This window comes from Amblyomma maculatum, chromosome 1, assembly GCF_055883805.1.
Source record: "Amblyomma maculatum isolate TAMU_Amacu chromosome 1, ASM5588380v1, whole genome shotgun sequence".
NCBI lineage: Eukaryota > Metazoa > Arthropoda > Arachnida > Ixodida > Ixodidae > Amblyomma > Amblyomma maculatum.
The window spans coordinates 53,585,746-53,605,743 of NC_139344.1; the positions used below are offsets into that span (position 1 = coordinate 53,585,746).

The following is a 19,998-nucleotide window of genomic DNA, read 5'->3' on the forward strand; positions in this document are numbered from 1 at the left end:
GTAGTAGTGCGATGAGTGATGTTACATTGCTGCAGGAGAGATTAAACCACTTTAGATAAAGATACCCGACCACGGTCGCTCAGCAGTTCCCGTGGCGCTCCGTGACGAAGGATGAAGTGGTGTAAGATGAAGGCAGCAACATCGCGTGCCGTAGCAGCAGCTAGAGCGGCGGTTTCGGCGTAGCGGGTGAGATGATCTACCGCTACAATGACTCAGCGGTTTCCGGTTGCAGTGTAGGGAAGCAGAGGCGAATGCCTACTCAGTTGAAAGATGATGGGCAAGGAAGAGGCTGCATGGGGCCGGCGGAACGGCGATGGCCGACCTTGCGGCGTTGACAATTAAGGCATGAGCGAACGAGCTTGCCGACGTAGATGTACTTACATTCCGCGTGCGCCAGTAGAAACGCAAGCGAAGCCGAGTATAAGTCTTGAATGCGCCAGCGTGAGTGGCTTGCGGGTCAGTGTGAAATGAAACGCAGATTTCGGAACACAAGTGTCGAGGAATGACGAGCAGCCATTTGCGGCCGGAAGAAAGATAATTTCGGCGGCATAACAGGCCTTCGCGAATTGTAAAATGAGCAGCTTGGCGGTGAATTGCAAGATCCGTCGACGTGGGCGAAGGGGCCGAAAGGAAAGCGAGAAGGGAGGCGATCCATAGATCTCTGCTGGTCGACTGCCATGTGGGTCAAAGACAAGGAACTGCAGTCAATGGGGAAATCGGAAACACTTTCAGAGGGTAGCGGAGAGCGATACAGTGCGTCGGCGTCGTTATGCTTCTTTCCAGATCAACACACAACAAGAATATCATATTCTTGAAGTCGTAATGCACAGCGAGCGAGGCGGCCAGTGGGATCTTTAAGGAAGGACAGCCAACACAGAGAATTATGGTCCGTAACGACTACGAAGGGTCAGCCGTACACGTAAGGGCGGAATTTCCCTCTCGCCCAAACTATGTCTAGACACTCCTTCTCAGTAACTGAGTAGTTTAGCTGCGGCTTCGTCAAGGCGCAGCTCGCGTAGGCGACAACTTAGCACACCCGGGTTTGCGTAGCGCTAGAATAGCACCGATATCTGTGCCGCTTGCATCAGTGTGGGTCTCAGTAGGAGCATCAGGATCAAAATGCCGCAATATGCGCGGCGAGGTAAGCAATCGGCGCAGTGTACTAAACTTTTCGTCACAGGCAGAACACCAGCTTCCACGAAGTGGCTCTCAATGGCGCGATGATGCATGGAAGCAAAATTGTGGATGAAGCGTCGGAAATAAGAACAGAGGCATATGAAACTTCGGAGTTCCTTCATCGTGGATGATTTTTGGAACGCAGTGACAGCACGAAGTTTAGCTGGGTCGGGGAGCACACCATCCTTAGAAACAATATGACTCAAAATTGTCAATTGGCGTGCGGCGAAGTGACATTTCTTTAAATTTAGTTGGAGGCCAGCTGCAGTAATGCATTCCAAGACATGTTTCCATCGAGCGAGATGTGTCCGGAAATCCGGCGAGAAAACAATGTCGTCCAAATAGCAAAAGCAGGTCTTCCACTTGAGGTTGCGCAATATAGTGTGCATATGCGCTCGAACGTGGCAGGTGCATTACACAGTCCGAACGGCATGACGTTGAATTCGTACAGTCCGTCTGGCGTCACGAAAGCTGTCTTGGTACGGTCTGCATCGGCCAGTGGGACTTGCCAGTATCCAGAACGGAGGTCCAAAGATGAGAAAAGTTCTTCGCCTTGTAAACAGTCAAGAACGTCGTCAATACGAGTCAAGGGATAGACGCCCTTACGGGTGATTTTGTTCAAGCGCCGATAGTCAACGCAAAAACGGATGGAGCCGTCTTTTTTGGTGACAAGAACGACGGGAGAGGCCCAAGGACTGTGCGAAGGTTGAATGCCGCCACGCTTAGGCATGTCGGCCACTTGTTCGTCGATGATTTCACGTTCGGTCGCGGAAACGCGGTAAGATCACTGGCGCAGGGGCGAATGGGTACCGGTGTCAGTCCGATGTATCACAACCGATGTCCGGCCTAAACTATGATGCGACAAATCAAAGGAGGAAACTGCTCAAGCAGAGCACGAAGCTGGGTCTGTTGAGTCGGCGTGAGCTTATTGGCAATAGAGCTGGCGAAGATGTCTACTGGAGATGAATCAGCAGAAGTAGCAGTAAGCGCAGCAACCGGTATATGGCAATTGTTATCATCACAGTTGTCACATTCCAGCATCGAGGCAAAAAGCTGGACGTGTCCCAGACACTTGCCACAAAGAAAAGAGAATGGGCAGTTGAATGGATTGACGATGGCCATGGCGCTGCAGCCAGCTTCAACAGTAAGCACGGCAAACGGCAGGGGTAGACAGTGGCGACGCGTGAAGCCGTCGGAAGACGTCAAGATGACAGATCCGTCGGGAAGAGAGTCGGATAAAACAGAAAGAAGAACGGCAGAGCATTGCGGGATTGAAACATTGTCAGCCACAGTGAGTTTGGCGCAGGTAGTAGCGGTGTCGGTCATCGTGGCATCACAGAGGGGAAACAGCGCTTATTCAGCACGAGTGCAGTCGATAAAGGCCTGATGTTGGGATAGAAGGTCCCAGCCCAAGATGACGTCGTGAGAGCATGATGAAAGGACGATGAATTCAATGATGTAGAGAGTGCCCTGAATACGAACTCTCGCTGTACAGGTGGCCGCAGGATAGATGAGCTGGGAATTGGCGGCACGAAGCGAAAAACCATATCGGCGTCGTTACTTTGCGCATCTGACCGCACAATTTTTCGCTTAGCACGCACACAGCAGCACCGGCGTCAACAAGTGCAAGAACCGATGCCCTCCACGGAAACATTTATTAAATTCGGCAGCGAAAAACGAGGACTTAGATCTTTTTTAATAACGTTGTTTATTGCCTCATGGCTTAATGGAATATGTAAAAAAAAATAAAGGGTGCATTAAATGAAAGAAAAAAGGGTTAGCTGTTCTAATAAAGTTCAAGAGAGAGCGATGATAAGGCCCTTGAGTCCATGCAATGTATGAAGATGAGTTGTTCAGCGAAAGGCTCACTGCCGTCAGGTGCCGACTGCTCGTCGGCTTCAGTGCCGGGAAAACCCACAAGTGGTGAATATCTGCCTCGTGATCTGGTGACTTGCAGACAGGACATCCTGGACGTTGATATAAATATCGATATTGCGGCCATGTTCGTGTCACCGCAGGTGTGAGGGCAACACCGACCCGGATCCTCCGTAGCGCAACCCCCTCAGCGCGGGTAAGACCGCTGGGGAGGGTTACCGCACACGGTGGGACAAGAGCACGTGTGCGGCGCCGGAGGTGCTCCTTTCTTGTGAGAAGCAGATTGGCATCATCCATAGTGAGGAAGCGTGTCATTGATGAAGTTAGAGTTGCCTGGTGGGGTTGCAGAATCTGCAGAGGTTTGCGAACTGAGTAGGTCACGTGGGGCCCACTCAATTCGAATTGTTTGCGAGATGCGAGCCGCCAGACGATGTATATTCTGGCAGATTTCTGTGCTGCGACTGACGCGTCGGAGCAGATGTATTACTTGTAGGGCGTCGGTGCTGATGACAATTTTGGTGTAGGTAGTAAGGTCGTGACGGAGAGAGAGCGAAGAGCCTCTTGGACAGCAACCAGCTCAGCACAGAAAGAAGGAGGTTCTGCAAATTGGTATCTGGATGTGCTGTTAAGAGCCGGCTTACAAGGACAATGAATTGCAGTTGTCGTTTCACATCCGTCAATGCTGGCATCTACATATGCAATTATTGAGCCTTGGAGCAGCTTGGTGTCTTGCTCTGCGATCCTTTCATGAAGGGATGATGCCGCATAAGATGTCGTTGGTCTTTGAAGGCCAGTACGTTTGTTTTAGCTCAGCTGAACAAAATTGCATGGGGAAAGAACTGGCGATGTCGGCGGCAATATGGTGTGCGATGTACCATAGGCCCGGAGTGCTCGCGGTGAGTGCAAAAGGGTCGCCTTAAGGCTACGAGCATCACGGCGTTTCTATACTAGCCCATCTAATGTGTTGAGCTGAGCGTTCTCTTGTAATGCTACGACCGGTGTGATGCGGGGGAGACAAGTAATGGTTCTCATAGTCTCTATATTTACTACTTCTAGACGATCTCATTGAGCTCTTGTCAAGTACTTAAACTGTGCTTGATAAATGAAGCGTGGCTGCAGAACCGTTGTCACCAAATGCCGTGCGACGTGGGAGCGAGCGCCGCCGGATTTAGGAGAAATACGTCTTATTAGGCTCAAGGTCTGCATCGCCTGCTTTTTAGCCTGAGAAAGTCAGGTGGTTCCCTTTCCCGACTGATGAATCGATAATCCCAAAATTTTCAATGTCTCACTTTCGTGAAGGGGGATTCCAGATAGTTGGAGACGGATCGGCGTCGCCACGAGTTTAAGGCGACCCCAGCGGTTGGCGACCGACGTGAACATAGTTTTTCTCGTGGAAAGCTCTAGGCCGACAGATTTAGGTGGCAGTAATATCCAAGGCTGGCTGCAAGGCTGCCGCTTGTGTAAACATGTCATGGTGTGTACTCCACACCGTAATATCATCAACATAGATCAAAAAGTTGACCTCAGGGACATTATAAGCGCCAAGCAAGGAGAATGAAGGCAATAATAAACACCGTTGGTGACAGTACCGAACCCTGGGGTACACCGCGAACGGGGACAAATGATCTGATGGAATCGCCATTAAGCCGTATTGCAAATCTTCGGTTTTCAAGGAAGGATTTTACGAAACTCCGTACCCTAAGAGGGAAATGCAGCGTGTCGATACAAGTCAAAATGGCGTCGTGGCTAATGTTATCATACGCCTTATAGACATCCATCGCGAGAATGGTGCGCACATTGTGGCTGCGGGTTGCCGACAGAACTTGCGAGGCAAAACAGCCAGCCCATCTTCAGTGCCTATGGATGGACGGAAGCCAGTTTGTGCGGGGTGGTAGAAACCGTGCTGCTCCAGCCACCAGGACAGTCGTGTGGCTAACATTTTTCTGGCAGCTTACACAGTGTTGGTGTTAGAGAAATAGGCTGAAAGTTGCTGAGATCCGTCGGTGGCTTCCCTTGTTTTGGAACTGGGATCACAATGGCTGATTTCCGGGTCTCGGGTACAGAGCCGCCTAGCCATACCTTGTTAATGGTGTCCAGAAGCTGACGTAGTACAGCGTTACTCAGGTTCTTGTACACTTCGTATGGGATGGCATCCGGACCGGGTGATGTCTTCCATTTGGCCTCGTCTATTGCCGCAAGCAACTCAGGCATGGAGAAAGGACTGGCAATATCATCGGTGTCGTCTGCTATTGGCAGTCTGCCTATGTGTGCTGGAATCCCTACAACGTTAGAAATGATAGTTGAGGGAGGCAACACATCATATTTTGGAAAACACTTCCGTGCCGCTTCTCTGGCAAAATCGTCCGGAGACAAGTTAGCTGCGAAGCATGTGGTAGTCGCTGCGTCGGGACGACGGCGACCTTGTTCCATTGCCCGGAAAATTCGCCAGAGAGATACATTTGATGATTGGTATTAAACTGCTCACACCAAGTATACCACTGCCGTCGTGCTAGATCCCGTTCATACTTGCGAGCCTTAGCAGTAATATGGTTCACCCTTGTACGTGCCTGAGGGTCTCGTGAAGTCGCCAGCTCAGCTTGTCGGCGAGCAGCCCACAAGTTGAGCAGACCGATATGTCAGGAACCGCTCGATCGACATCTGTCCATGTACTAGTTGTAGCCTTGTCTAATGCGCATTTTATGCGGTCAACAAGCAGTGGTGACGACTCCACAGGCAGATCTTGCAGAATAGTGCGGAAACTATCCCAGTTGACCACCGTGCATTTACGGCGTAACCAGTGGGCTCGTGATGGATGAACACCAAAGATGATTGGGTGATGGTCACTCCCCCAGCAATCAGGGTCAATGCGCCACGAGGGAGTGCCAGGGCCAGACCACCACGTCAGATCAGGAGCATATGTGGCAGTGCTGCTGTTGCAAACAGTCCGCGTTGCTGTGCCGGGATTGTTCAGATGAGTAAATAACGCATCAGCGAAGGCGTCCCGCACACGCCTACCACAAGGGCTTGAAGTAGGATACCCTCAATCTTGGTGTGGAGCATTGAAATCTCCTCCCACTAGAATCGGGCAACTGGGGTATTTCCTACGCACAATCCACAACCAGCCCAGATTAATACGTGAGGGAGAGCCACCTGCTGGCCTGACGTAAAAAGACACTACCACAACAGTTGCCTTTGGCAATTAACAGCAACTGCAACAACCTCCTGGTATGAGTTGCAGTTTTCCAAAGAGAGGCACACGTGAGGGAAACGTGTCTCAACATACACCGCCGCCTTTCCTGGAGGGGAAGCAGTGTGCACACGACGGTCAATCATCGATGGGGACGCGTAACCACTAAAGCCTGGAATTGTTGGCAATGCGTTGGTCTCCTGAAGTAACAGGGCCCACACCTTAAGCTTGTGCAAACGAAGACGGGTTTTGAGCTCCCTCACTTTAGTGGAGATGCCTCTGCAGTTCCATTAGAGCACACCAGGAAAGCTTTTAGAAGCCATCCTTCGTTAGCAGTCCAAGCGTTGCAACAGAACAGGACTTAGATCTTCAGTAGAAAACGCAGTTCTTGCCTCCGGAACTGCAATCACTAGTTTTCCTGCGGCGGGGTTGAACGACGGTGCATGGGCGACACCGAGTGGCGACGCGGAGATGGAGAGCGGCGACGAACAGATGGATGGTATTCGGGGTCGATGGGCTCGGAAGTCGGGGTTTTGGTAAAATGCCGAGGAGGTTCGTAAGCGTATGCTCGGTGGTCGCCTTCGTCAAAAGGGGTGATGACGCAGCGGCGGCAGTGACGCATCACGTGCCCCACGATGCCACATGCATAGCAAAAAGGCAAGTTGTCTGGTGTATCGCATTGGTTGGAAACGTTGGGGGCGCGGCCGAACAGCCGGAGCGGGAATGACTCGAGGGGCAGATCGAAAAGGAGGAAACACTGGCGGCGGCTGTCGGGCTATTTCAGCGTAAAGTAAGTGGCGCTGCAAGAGGATGCGCAGCAGTAGGTTGTGGCACGGCCGGTCTCGAGGGAGAGAGCGCGCTAGAAACGCTCTCTCCCTCGAGACCGGCCGTGGTTGTGGGTGGCGAAGCGGTTGGTTGGATGGCGTCACCTGGCATCGCGGTACCGAGGGTACGACTGCGTAGCTCCAGGATCAGTCCTTGCAGACTTCACCAAAATTATAACGAGAGAGAGAGAGAGAGAAAACTTTCATTTGTCCAACAGAGTGACTATCCCGCTCTTCGGGGGTTAGACCGGAAGGTGGGACAGTCGCCCTAGTTGCAAGCCAGTAGTTCTTGGACTCCGGCGGCATCTTTGGCCAGTCGAACAATTTCTCTTTGGGCTCTTGGGTCTGAGCTTCGTAGAAGGGTCTCCCAGGTGTCTTTAGTTGTATTTTTAGCCCGGTGACTTCGCACATTCCCATATTATGTGACTTAGTGATCCCCTTTCCTTACATAATGAACATAGGTCTGATCGTATTTCTGGTCATATATGGTTGACATAAACTGGGTTCGGGTATGTATTTGTCTGTAGCTTTCTCCATGCTACTGCTTCCTCTTTGCCTAACGTGGGGTCTGGTGGTGGTAGGAACCTCCTGCTCAGTCTGTAGTGCATTGTTATTTCGCTATAGTTAATCAGGTCCTCTTGTTTGCCTTGCTCCGGTGTCACTCCTCCAGCCCGGTGTGTGAAATCTCGGGCTCGTTTGTGTGCCGCCTCGTTTCCAGGTACACCTGCGTGGGCTGGCGTCCAAACTAGGGTGACGCGTCTCTTTCTATTCGCTTTTGATCGAGGATTCTACCCGCGATTTTTGCTATTACTCCAGCAGTTTACTCCTGATTGCGCTTTTGCTGTCAGTGACTGTATTTTGCCTCGGTCTGAGCAAGAGCCAGTGCTATTGCAGCCTAACTCTTCTGCTGTCTGTATCGATTTTGTTTTTATAGACACTGCTGTAACCATTTCTCGCTTGCCATTGAGTACGACTGCATTCATTTTTCCTTTGCCGCAGTATGCAGCGTCTACATATGCAATTCTACCTGAATTTTCCGTCTCGAATCTCCGTGTCTGTGTTCCGGCCCTTTTCTCTCGTCTTTGCTTATTATATTCAGGGTGCATGTTCTTTGGTAATGGGGGGATATGGATCCGTTTCCGGACCTCCGCTCTCATTTCCTCTATCGTGTCCCAGTATTCCTTCGGTTGTATACCTATTTCCCTCAATATGTTCATTCCACCCTTAGTTTTCTCTAGCCTTCTTTGTTGTGTAGCTAGTGTTGCCTCAATTGTTTCATCTAAGGTGTTATTCCCAGCATCATTAGCCTGTCCGTGGAGGTACCTGCCGGGAGGTGCAGTGCTCTTTTCGGCAGGTACCTCCACAGACAGGCTAATGATGCTGGGAATTATAACGAGCTTTATTGTAAGGCGAGCTCGTTTGCTAGGGCTAGGTCAAGGTAGGCGCCTGCAGGTAGGCGCTGGCTCGACCAGCTGGTGCTCGCGTCTCGCACCGGCGCGCTGGCGCCAGGTCATCTTCTTTACATTATTATTATTATTATTATTATTATTATTATTATTATTATTATTATTATTATTATTATTATTATTATTATTATTATTATTATTATTGAGTCTTAAGTGTCTGAGACTATCTTTGCCTCCTGGACCTGTTGGCATCCAGCGGCAATAATAAAAGCCTCAGTTGTATCTTTGTACCAGTACTGACTGCTATATTTAATAACTGTTTGAAAAATGCAGCCTTTCCTCGCGTGTGGAAAATAGCACGCGTGTTTCCTGTCTTCAAGTCAGGAAGCAAATCTCATGTTTCTAATTATCGTCCGATTTTTCTTCTATGAGCAACCTCTAAGCTTTTCGAATTTGCTTTGCATAATGTTCCTTCCATCTCAAACATGTCATCATACCGAATCAACATGGTTTCATATCGGGTCGCTCTACTTCAACCAACCTAGTCTCTCTGCGCCGTGACTGCGACCGCGCTACGTCGACGCTTGAGTTGGCAGCCCAACTCTCATGTCACGTGGGGTATGACGTCACAGCGTCACGTAGGTGCGGCCGCGCTACGCCGATCGGTTGAGTTGGTAGTCCAGCTCTCACCCTAGTGTCACGCGTGGTATGACGTCACAGAGTCACGTAGGTGCGGCCGCGCTACGCCGACCGGTTGAGTTGGTAGCCTAGCTCTCACCATAGTGTCACGTGGGGTGAGACGTCACAGCGTCACGTGGATGCTGCCGCGCCACGCTGAAGGCTCGAAACCTAGAGTAGTATTGCTTTCGCAATAAAAAGATAGTCTTATCTACGCTTTCCTTCACCTCGCCGATTATTGGCTCCTTTCATTATTGTATCGTAACGAGCCCCCTCATTATACACACTAGAGTTACTGTAACTCTAATATACACGTGTATGCGTGCGTGCGTGCCTGCGTGCGTGCGTGTGTGTGTGTGTGTGTGTGTGTGTGTGTGTGTGTGTGTGTGTGTGTGTGTGTGTGTGTGTGTGTGTGTGTGTGTGTGTGTGTGTGTGTGTGTGTGTGTGTGTGTGTGTGTGTGTGTGTGTGTGTGTGTGTGTGTGTGTGTGTGTGCGTGCGTGCGTGCGTGCGTGCGTGCGTGCGTGCGAGAGAGAGACAGATGTCTTAAGGCATGAGCCTACTGCGATGTCTGTCAACAATCGACTGGATACATCGGATGTGTCTTTAGACACTTGAAAAAAATATTGGTGCGCTTCGGAATATATCGTTGGCCAGTAAACCATTATTTAGTTTGTTACTCACGTAGGCACCTTTAATCACTAATTTTGGTCGTTTTAGCCACTACAGATTCTAATACGTTACCTAGCTGGGATGTTTCAATGTTTGTGTCGATAAATAAGACCCAATGAAAAGAATCGCATAGAAACTAGCTTTTAGCGCTTCATTATTTTGGCTTTAAAAAAGGCGCGCTGCGTGTGGAGGGTCCCGCGAGGGGTTGGCCAAACAAAAATTTTGGATTTTAGATACATTTTTGCCTGATATCTGCATTTAGAGATGGCAAGTGAGACATTTCTTTATTTTGTGCAATAACGGGGACCGTCCACTGCCATCTCAGTGACCGATTTGAGACTACGCTATATTTGACGAGAACCAGAGAACTTTACCAACCACATTGAGTGAGACCGTATTTTGTTTAGTTTTTTTGTGTGCTATTTGCGCTGCGTGCGCGCATGTTTGAATGAAAACCATGCCTGGGCAAATTTAGTTTGATGTTATGTAATGCAGTTTAATGCAAATGTTGTCGAAGTGTAGGGAACTGTCAGCCTGAGGTATTGTGGTCAGAATGCTAGGGTACAGTCGTTGTGGCGGTTCAGGTGTGAATCGACATAGGCAAGAATGGGCTGTGAATGTTTCGGCACACTCGCGAAGGGTTGATTTCAGCGGCGGACAACGAAAACAAGCGTTGGTTTCATTAGCGTTGACTCAGACTACAGTCCTGTACTCATGCCATGCCGATGGAAGTTTCAAGCTATCCGGCGTCAGTGGTCCTAATCGTGAAATGCAAATTTTCAAAGGGTATGGTGTGCCTTCGATGGCTTCGCTGTTTCGTGATGACTTGTGTTTGTTTTGAAATTGATACTACAGCGGCTTATTCTTGAAGGCCTTGTTCACATCAGTTTTGTTCACGTAGTTTACTGTGTATTGTTTCACGTTTGTGCGAGTGGCGTAGCCAAAATATTTGTTTGGGATCGGACTTTGGACGAACGATTTGGGGGAGGGAGAGGCATGCTCAAAAACATAATAATAATAATAATAATAATAATAATAATAATAATAATAATAATAATAATAATAATAATAATAATAATAATGAATTTTGATGTGCACGTAGTATTTATGTATTACAAGATGCATGTGAAGCTCCTGGCTTTATATGTGAATTAAGTGATTGGCAAATCAGTATAGTACCGCAGAAGTCAAATGCCTGCGTAGCAATGGAATGCACATTTATTACAGCATGAAATTTATTCATCGTAACACTTTTGCGAAGTGATCAATGACTTCTCGATCTCTTGACATTTGTGTGCTAAATAAATAAATTGGTTCACAGGAAGGGAAAGGCGCAGTAACTGTCACACTTGCTCTGTGGACACCCGAACCGCGCCGTAAGGGAAGGGAGGAAGGTGGGAATGAAAGTGGACAGAGAGAAAGAGGAGCCGTAGTGGAGGGCTACGGAGTAATTTCGACCACCTGGGGATCTTTAACGTGCGCTGACATCGCACAGCACACGACGCCTCTTCGTTTCGCCTCCATCGAAACGCAGCCGCCGCGGTCGGGTTCGAACCCGGGAACTCCGGCACAGTAGTCGGGCGTCTTACCACTGCGCCACCCCGGCGGGGCACATTTGTGTTACTACTGCTTTTCTTCAACCCTTATAAAAATTGCTAGGTGGCTTCTGTCAGTCCACGAAATAAATTTTCGTAAACTGCTTCCTGTTTCAAAGTGTTTTAATCTTCGAAGATCCTCAGAAGATCTCAACTTTCTTGAAATATGCCAGTTTTGGTGTTAGGGGCCCTATACTTTTTTCCCTGAGAGTTCCTTGGCAATTTTTAAAATCATTGTCAGTGTACCAAGAAATGTTGCTTTTATGATGCAATGAAATGTGCTGGAAGTATATTTTCATTTGGCAGGACATTTTATCATACCTTGTTTTGTTGGTTGGACTTACTGTAGGCGGAGTAAGATTTCAGTCTTTGTTTATGTGCGCACCACATTGAATATTATAATCACATGACTGGTGCCGTAGGTTCTGTCTTTTTCTTACCTTTCCTTATTTCGCTATATATAGCATCAAAACGTGCCATATTATTATGCGAATGTTTAATAGGCTATCCGTTCTCTCCGTGTTTCATATTGCCTTCATTGCTGTTGTGCAGGATAAATTATGACTGTGGATTCTGTTCCTACCGTAACACTTTCAACGGGGTACAAGGTTCCAATTATCGGCCTTGGAACATGGAAGGTGAGTTGTTCCTCTGGCTTTGTCTTATTAAGGCGAAAGCCTTTAATGGCTCATACTCACGGCCATGACCCTGTCTATCTGGTCACGAGAAGTGTCACACACTCTTTGCGAGATTCCGCGGGATACCGCGAGAGTGTGACGTCATCACCTGGTGATGTCATCGGCCAGTCTACCGTGAGAAAGATAGTTAAGTAAAAAAGGGTTACGAACATAGGCTAACATAATTGTGAGACATTCTTCCAGTGCACACAAAAACACAGACAAAGGTAGAAGAGATACATTTGTGCTAGAAACCAACTAGCCCAGCTTTCTACGCTTAGGCTAACATTCATGGGAGGAATAGGGCCTACCCTATTTAAAGGTCCTCAGGTGGTCGAAATTACTCTGAGGCCCTCCCCTACTGCATTTCTTTCCGCTTCTACTCCCAACTTGCTCCCTTCCCTTACTGTGTGGTTCAAGTGTCCACAGAGTTGCGTGAAAGATATTGCGACTTTCCATTCCCATAAACCAATTTGCAATCGAACTGCTGCACAGATCATAAAACTGTTCATACATCTGCTGTGAAATGTAAAAATCGGTCAAGAGGAGAATGGCGAAAGCCTACCCTTCCTCACCTATCATTTGTCTCTCATCGTTTGCCTCTTATCAGTGTTCAATGCAGTGCTGCATATACTTATAATTGTTTTACAAGGCACAGTATCCATCACACTTTCTCCAGCAAGTGTGAGTTTGGACGGTAGATCATTGCTCCTGTCATAAGGCGTTCCTTGGCGCGCATTCAAGTGTGGGATTGCAGATGGCAGGAATGCTATACAAGGAGAACACATCTCGCAAAATCTCACACACAGATCCAATGCCTCCTGGAGGCGTTGGGGGCACAACTCTTACACACGGAATTTCGTTTCATGAGCCTAGAAAAGTCTCCTCCGGGCTCAGCTGAGCGCTTTAACCAGCTGCGCCATGCCTGGGATTGTGAAACACACATTCCTTGTCTACCTAGAGGATGATTGTAGCGATGGCAGTGACACTGCAATTAGTAATAATGACAATGATGAAATTAGCAATGATTATGACGGTGCATTTAGTTGATAATGAGAGCAAACGTGATGCACCATGTGCACCAGCAACACTTAGGCTTTCATATTTCTGCAGTGTAGATTCCACAGTGCTCTCGGAATTTTCTTTTAGCTAACCTTAATCTATGCAGGGTGACTTGCTAGGTTTTTAGACTGCTGGCCTCTTATCATAGCTGGTAGATGCAAGGTGCAAGAGTGGACAGGAGGAAGGAACACTGAGAGGGGGCTTATCATAAATTGCTTTGTTGAGTGATTCTACCTTGCTTTTACGTGCATTGTGTATAGCAGTGAGGTATGTCTAAGAAAATCAACACCATCTGTCGGAACTTTTTAACAGACATTGGTAACAAATTAGATCATTAGGTTGCATTGTGTCGTAGTGTGCTGGAGCTAATTGACCCAACCTGTTCCCTTATGGGTCTGATAACATCTACATGATGCATGCCATGTGCCTCATGTGTTAAGGGTTACTGTGCTGCATGCAAAACATCAAGTGCGGGAAGGTTATTCGAACTGCCATTTTGGGAATAGTTTGATTTGTGCTGTATTCCTGATACCCCAAATATGATTATGTATGCAGATGACATCAACCTCTTTTTATCCAGCCATTCACTCCTGGAAATAGAACATGCTGTTAATAGTTATTTGTCCCACCTGTCTGTCTGGTTAAACATAAACAAGCTGCAGTTGAATGTTGACAAAACAAAATATGTACTGTTCACGCCAATAAATAAGCCTAGGAGTATTGGCATAGAGATGTTGTTCGATGGCAAAATAATAGCTCAAACCAATGCGCAAAAATTTTTGGGTGTGTGGTTCGAACAAAACTTATCCTGGAATACTCATGTAAATTGCCTTGTCGCTGACTTCAGGAAAACAGTTGGCTGCCTCTTTAGGATATGTACTCTAGTTCCTCCATGGTTGCGAAGTGGCCTTTACTACTCACTGTTCTTTTCGAAGCTTTGTTACTGTGTCTTACTCTGGGGCACTACATCCAGTCAAAACTACAATAAACTGATAATTTTGCAGAAAAAAAGTGCTTAGAATATTTTAGCCCTATCACGGGCCACCAGAACGACTGCGAACAAAGCCACTGTTCATGAAACATCAAATGTTAAAAGCCAATCAACTTTATTATTTTAAACTGCTACAGCATATTAGGAAAGAACACCTTTACTACAACGCGCATACCTCGAATGTGAATACTCCCTACACATTCCATAAAGAATACATCCGACCACCAAAAACAAGAACAAATTATGGACAACAACATACTGAATATTAGATACCTACCCTTTTAAATCAAGTACGAGAATTAATCGACTTCAGTGTAAATATCTCCAAAAAGCTCTTAAAGCCATTTTCATTAAAAATAACAGCATTACCTTAGGGTGCTCATACTTGTGTCTCTGTGTATTGTGAGTCTTTATTATCTCGTCGGTATCTTGTCTTACATATTGCTGTTATATTGTTATTACTTCTCACATAAACTTTGATAATTATGTGCAGACTGCATTTTTTTGTTTTGCTGATGTGTCTTTCGTGCCAGTGTCTGTTCTTGAGCGCTGTGTCGCATCCACTTGTAATCACTCTTCTGGAAGCTGGCAATGTGAAAAATATTGTTATCAGTGCAATGACTGTCATGTCAAACTGTGTATGGGGCAAGAGCCCTTGTCAGGCATTATTCTGCCTTTTGCTCCTGCTCCTATTTCTTTCTGAGAAATAAATAAATAAATCAAATAAAAAAAATAATTCAGTGGGAAAGTGAAGTTTGGTTCTGCATCATGCTACCTGAATAAGTTAGTTAAAAAGGACCTTGACGAAAATGGGCTCATTATTAATTGCCTAGTAATCCTGCTTGGCATATCAGTCACTGCTATGGTTAAGGTAATGAAATTGCTGCATTTTAACCATTGTATGGACTGGACTGTATATGGATAGGGCCCCTTACTATCATGTAGAAACCACCTTTACGCAATTCTTCCACTGCAAACAGATTTGTTACACATTGGATTAAACGCAGTTTCAACCAGGAAATGTGCTGTCTGTGTGAAGCGCCGAATTCACAGCATGAAAAATAATAGTTATCTTATACTCCTTCTCAAGTGGTGTTTCAGTTGATGTTGGTAATTTTAAACATTTTTAACGCTTGCTATTGTGTAGCTTAACCTAGGGGTAAGGAGGTAAGTTCGTTTTGAAGATAGAGATAACACTGACTGGATGTCCTATTTGGTGTTGTTTTGTGTATGTTACCCACACAACCAGCTTCTTGCTTGAACTCTGCTATCAGAATAAAATGGCTGCAGTGTCAGAACAACAAATAGATGGTATAGGAAAATGACAGAAATACCTTATTTGTTTGAATTTTTAGTGCAACATGCCATTTCTATATGGTATATAAAATGATGCCCAAAAATAATGCAAAAGATTCATTGCTAGTGCATTATTTTTGCTGAAGTATGTAGCACGAAAAAAAAAAAAAGAAATATGGAACTTTTCTACTTAATGATTTGATTTTTGCCCAAATTCGAAAAATAAATGGAATTTTTGCCCCCCTCCCATCCACCAAAAAATGGAGGACCTTACATATATGGGACAAAGAGCCTTCACAGTGCTATACATGTTCAAGATGCTGTATCAGCCACTCGTTGCTGTTAGGCAGTTAGGAGATCTACTCATTTTGCTAGTGTACCTGTAGGAAACAAAAACATTTAAGTGATGTGATGTTGATGTGTGTTTAGATGTAGGTGCTAGGTACTATGTTCAAGTTATTCATGCTTCTCTTATATTTGGATATTTGGGGCTTCTCTTTGTATGGTTGTGCAGTCTGAGCCCGGCAAGGTGGAGCAAGCAGTCAAGATCGCCATCGATGCAGGCTACCGGCACATTGATTGCGCCCTTGTCTATGAGAATGAGAATGAAGTGGGAAGGGCCATCGATGCAAAAATCAGTGATGGCACTGTATGCCGTGAAGACCTCTGGATCACTAGCAAGGTGGTTTCCAATATATGTTTGCTTGTTGAGCTGTTTATTTTTCAGTCCAGACAACTACACATGAAACCCTTTCATTTTTCACCTGAAGCAATGTGTTAGACTAAAGCAAACTGCATCTAGAGTATATGAGGCCCTGCTATTGGCAAGAACAAACAAAAGTGAATTCAGAAAACTATAAATTGATAGGTTGTTATGCCATGATGCATTCTTACTTACCAAAAACTTTTGTCACTTTCTTCCTTCAACGATGGTGTATTGATGTGTGGTCATTCATAAGTACTGTAGGTATTGAATAGATTTCTCTGAAGGACACTGGCTTTATGGTAAAGATGGTATTATTTCTTTTTTTTTTTTTCTCCACCTACATACTTATGAAGTTTCAGAAGCAAAAGACTGTGAAGCTACTAGGCGCATTCACAGAGTGAATTACAGTTGTCTGTAAGTAACAAAGGTCTGAGCAAAGCTGTGCTTAATGCTGTAAATATAACGATACTGTGCTTATTTAATCATTCATCTTCTTTGTGTACTAAAGTTTTGTATGCCCCCGTCATACGAATCTTTCATGAAAGGGCAGCATTGCTATCACAGTGTTGTCCTGCAATAAGCCACTTTAGGGAAAATTAATGAGTACAAGGTGCCGGTATGCTGTCTGCAGCTTACAGCAGTGTGGTGTCTGATCTCAACTTTCCACACACCTTGTTCTGCATCATCTTCCATGGGCACAGCAAAGTGCCAAGGTCAGTATTGACTATGTGTCCCCGAAGCACAAACCTGAAACTTCACACAGCTACCACTTGATAATAATCAGCCTTGTCTCCTTAGTGGGAGAAACCTGTTTGACTTAACCCCTCCGTCATTGAGTGACTGCATTGGAGGGGCTATCTTTGTCACGTCACTGTGCTACAGAGATGGACTCTGTGGCTACGAAAGCACTTCCAACTGACGGCACCTCATAGTTCCTTGCCGATTTCAGAACTTACGAATGTGCCTCACATTTTGTAGAACCACTGAAGATATGCAGTGGCCTGCAGGTTGTTTCAACATATCTCAAAATGTTTTTTTTCTTTATGCCTGATTTTTGCTTGTTCAAATTTGAAATAGAAATTGCATTATGGGGTCCATGTAATTTAGTAATACATATGGCATTTTTATTTACCTGGCTTGTGCAGTAGTACTGGAGAACAGCTGTGTGTAATCGAGGCCCTTAGTAAACATGTTTAAGCCAGCTAAATTGGCTGATGCTGCTGTTTTTCAGGAAACTGGACGAAAATAGTGCTATGGCTGGGCTTTCTGCATTCTGTCCTTTCCCACAAAAAATATCTTTAAACATGACCACGTCGCTGCTTTAATGTGCTGTTCCAGAGGATGAAAAAATTATACATATTCTGGATACAAGAGCTGTTACGTTAATGTTTCTCATTGAGGGCCTGAATGCAGACTTTTGCTTATGTTGACATGCCTTCCATGATCATTGTTTTAATGTTATTTTTAAATATTTAATGCAATGCACGTTGCAGTAAAACTTTCAATAGAAGTGTTTTCTCATATGTGGCCTTAGTGTTGGCTGTCAATAAACATTTTTGCATGAACAAGACCTTTACCTTATGCGGGTTAAGTGGAGAAATATGGGAGAGGCCTTCGCCCTGCAGTGGGTATAGTCAGGCTGGTGACGATGATGATGATGATATGGGTATTCAGTTATAATTTTGCTCTTTTTTTGCGTCTTCCATGTTCTGTACAGCTGTGGTGCACTTACTACAGCCGTGCTAGAGCTGTTGAAGGTTGTCAACTGTCTCTGAAACTGCTGGGATTGAAGTACCTTGACCTTTACCTTATGCACTGGCCCTTTGGTTACAAGGTGAGATGATGTTCTTGAAGTGCGTGCACACTGACCACATATAAGTTAATGCAACTTTCAATGTAAGCAATTTTTCTTTTCTAAGATTTTTGCAACATTTGAGCTGCACATGTGCACTTTTTATTCTGAAAGCATGCCACAGAAGTAGCAATTTTTGCGCATTTTGGTTAAATACGTATGTAAAACCTCACGTTATTTCGAAGGTGCAGTTTAACTTCGTTGTTACATTTTAACATTACATTTTCAAAACTGTTTTTTATGTTCAGCATAATAAATGATGCTTTGATGAAAAAATGTTTAAAATTTTCACACATTAAAACTTTCCTTGGTCTTGAATTAGCAAGCTGCACAGCAGTCCTTTTCGCTACTTGTAAAAAAAAGGTTTTGGTGATAAATTTTTGTTTTTAACTTGCTCTTTGTGTTTAGGAAGGCAGCGAATTGTTTCCTCGTGATGCTGCTGGGGAGATTATTGACAGTGATGCTGATTACGTTGAAGTATGGAAGGTAAGAGCTCTACTGTTACTCTGTTTTCAGTGATGACATATATCTGGCAGATTTTAAGCCATATATCTAAAATAGCACTACCACCTTTGTGACAGGCAGTGAGAAAGGAAGTTTGTTGTACCACTGCGATGCTATATATGTATACTGTATATTTTAGTGCTATTGCTGTGGAGCTGTTCTGGTGTGCCAACTAAGCTTGAAAGCTGCATATTTTTTACCATATGAAGACATTGTTTGCAAACTCAAAAAATGCATCCCTTCTTTTTCTCATTTATTGGCATTTTTAATATAATGTTACTACTGAGTTACACAGACACTACTGGAGCATTCTCATACATGCCAAAGCTCTGTTTAGTTTACTTTGCATGTGAGCATTACGCATGCTGTTTATTGTTTCAAAATATTTGCTGCCCTGTAGTGGGGCTGAATGTTAGTTCACGGACAAAAACTGTTGTGCTGCTTTTTGCTGATAATTGATTTTTTCTTGTTCTGTGCTCGCTTCACATGGAAAATTTTGCAACTTTTGGGCTTGTATAACGATGTTTGCCAGGGTCTTTTTGGCTTGCTGTATTGTATAAATAAATGAATAAAATAAAGAAGTTAAGCTCGCTTAATTATACCTTATGGATTACTCTGACTTAGCATTTAATCTCAATACCACTGCATATGCATTAAGAGGAGCCTGGCTTAACTTTCCTCAATTAAAGGTTGCTGTAAATCAAACACAAACTTTTGGCCCCCTTCAGGTTCATATGATTGAGGTTCGACTGCAGTAAGCCCTTAAAATGGCTTCAAGTAATTTGTCAGTATTTCTTTGCATTAATATTTCGGTTCTTTCCCTCTCAACTAAATATCTGGTGGCTCATTCTTGATAGGTTGGTTCACAAGGTGGTAACAAGAAATAATTTACATTTGGAGGATTGAAATGCTGGGATCCTTTGCATCTATTTCTAGACACTTTCAGTCCTACTGTGATTTAATTCCAATGAAAGGTTACCAAGCAAGCTTTGCAGTCTTGCCTGAATGAATGGCTATTACTGCCAGCTTTATCAAGCTATTGACCCATGGATTTTACATATTCATGGTTCATGCTTTTAACTTCTGACTAGATAAGTACCCCGCCGTGATGGTGCAGTGGTTAGTGCGCTCGACTACTGTACTCAAGGGTGCGGGATGGGACGGGGCATGGAATAGTAAGCACTGCCTACATGCAGGATATGCAGTCTGAAAAGGGACTGTGGCGCAGCTTGCAGAGTTGGATTTGTATGGTGCTTGTGTGTGTTTTCTTTGCCCCCTACGCTACCTTCTTAGGTTGGTTGTTCTGTTTCCAATTATATGTAGTGTGCTTCTGAGGGGTGTATTGGAGCTAAGAGCTTAGCACTGATTTACACTGCCTGATTTTTCCAAAACTCCTTATGGCTGAATTCATGAGCTTTGGTAATATTTAATTTCATTGCGTTGAAAGAAACGTTTTCATTGTCATTAAAGCGCAAAAATCGAAAGTTGTACGTAATTGT

The 19,998-nt window shown here is 45.2% G+C and overlaps 1 protein-coding gene across 3 annotated transcripts in view; it reads left to right on the plus strand.

The window, feature by feature from the left end:
- LOC146202388 (aldo-keto reductase family 1 member B1-like) overlaps positions 1–19,998 on the plus strand; it is a 90,248-nt gene that overhangs the window by 20,672 nt on the left and 49,578 nt on the right. For 2 of the 3 annotated variants that reach the window (XM_084588146.1, XM_084588144.1), the window contains exons 2-5: positions 11,964–12,049; positions 15,952–16,119; positions 17,861–17,977; positions 18,404–18,481. In XM_084588146.1, coding sequence (XP_084444272.1) covers positions 11,972–12,049; positions 15,952–16,119; positions 17,861–17,977; positions 18,404–18,481 — 441 coding nt within the window. In that variant the 5' untranslated portion in view covers positions 11,964–11,971. Of the gene's footprint in view, positions 1–10,220; positions 10,603–11,963; positions 12,050–15,951; positions 16,120–17,860; positions 17,978–18,403; positions 18,482–19,998 lie in introns of those variants that run through there. The other variant, XM_084588145.1, reaches the window with a different exon arrangement.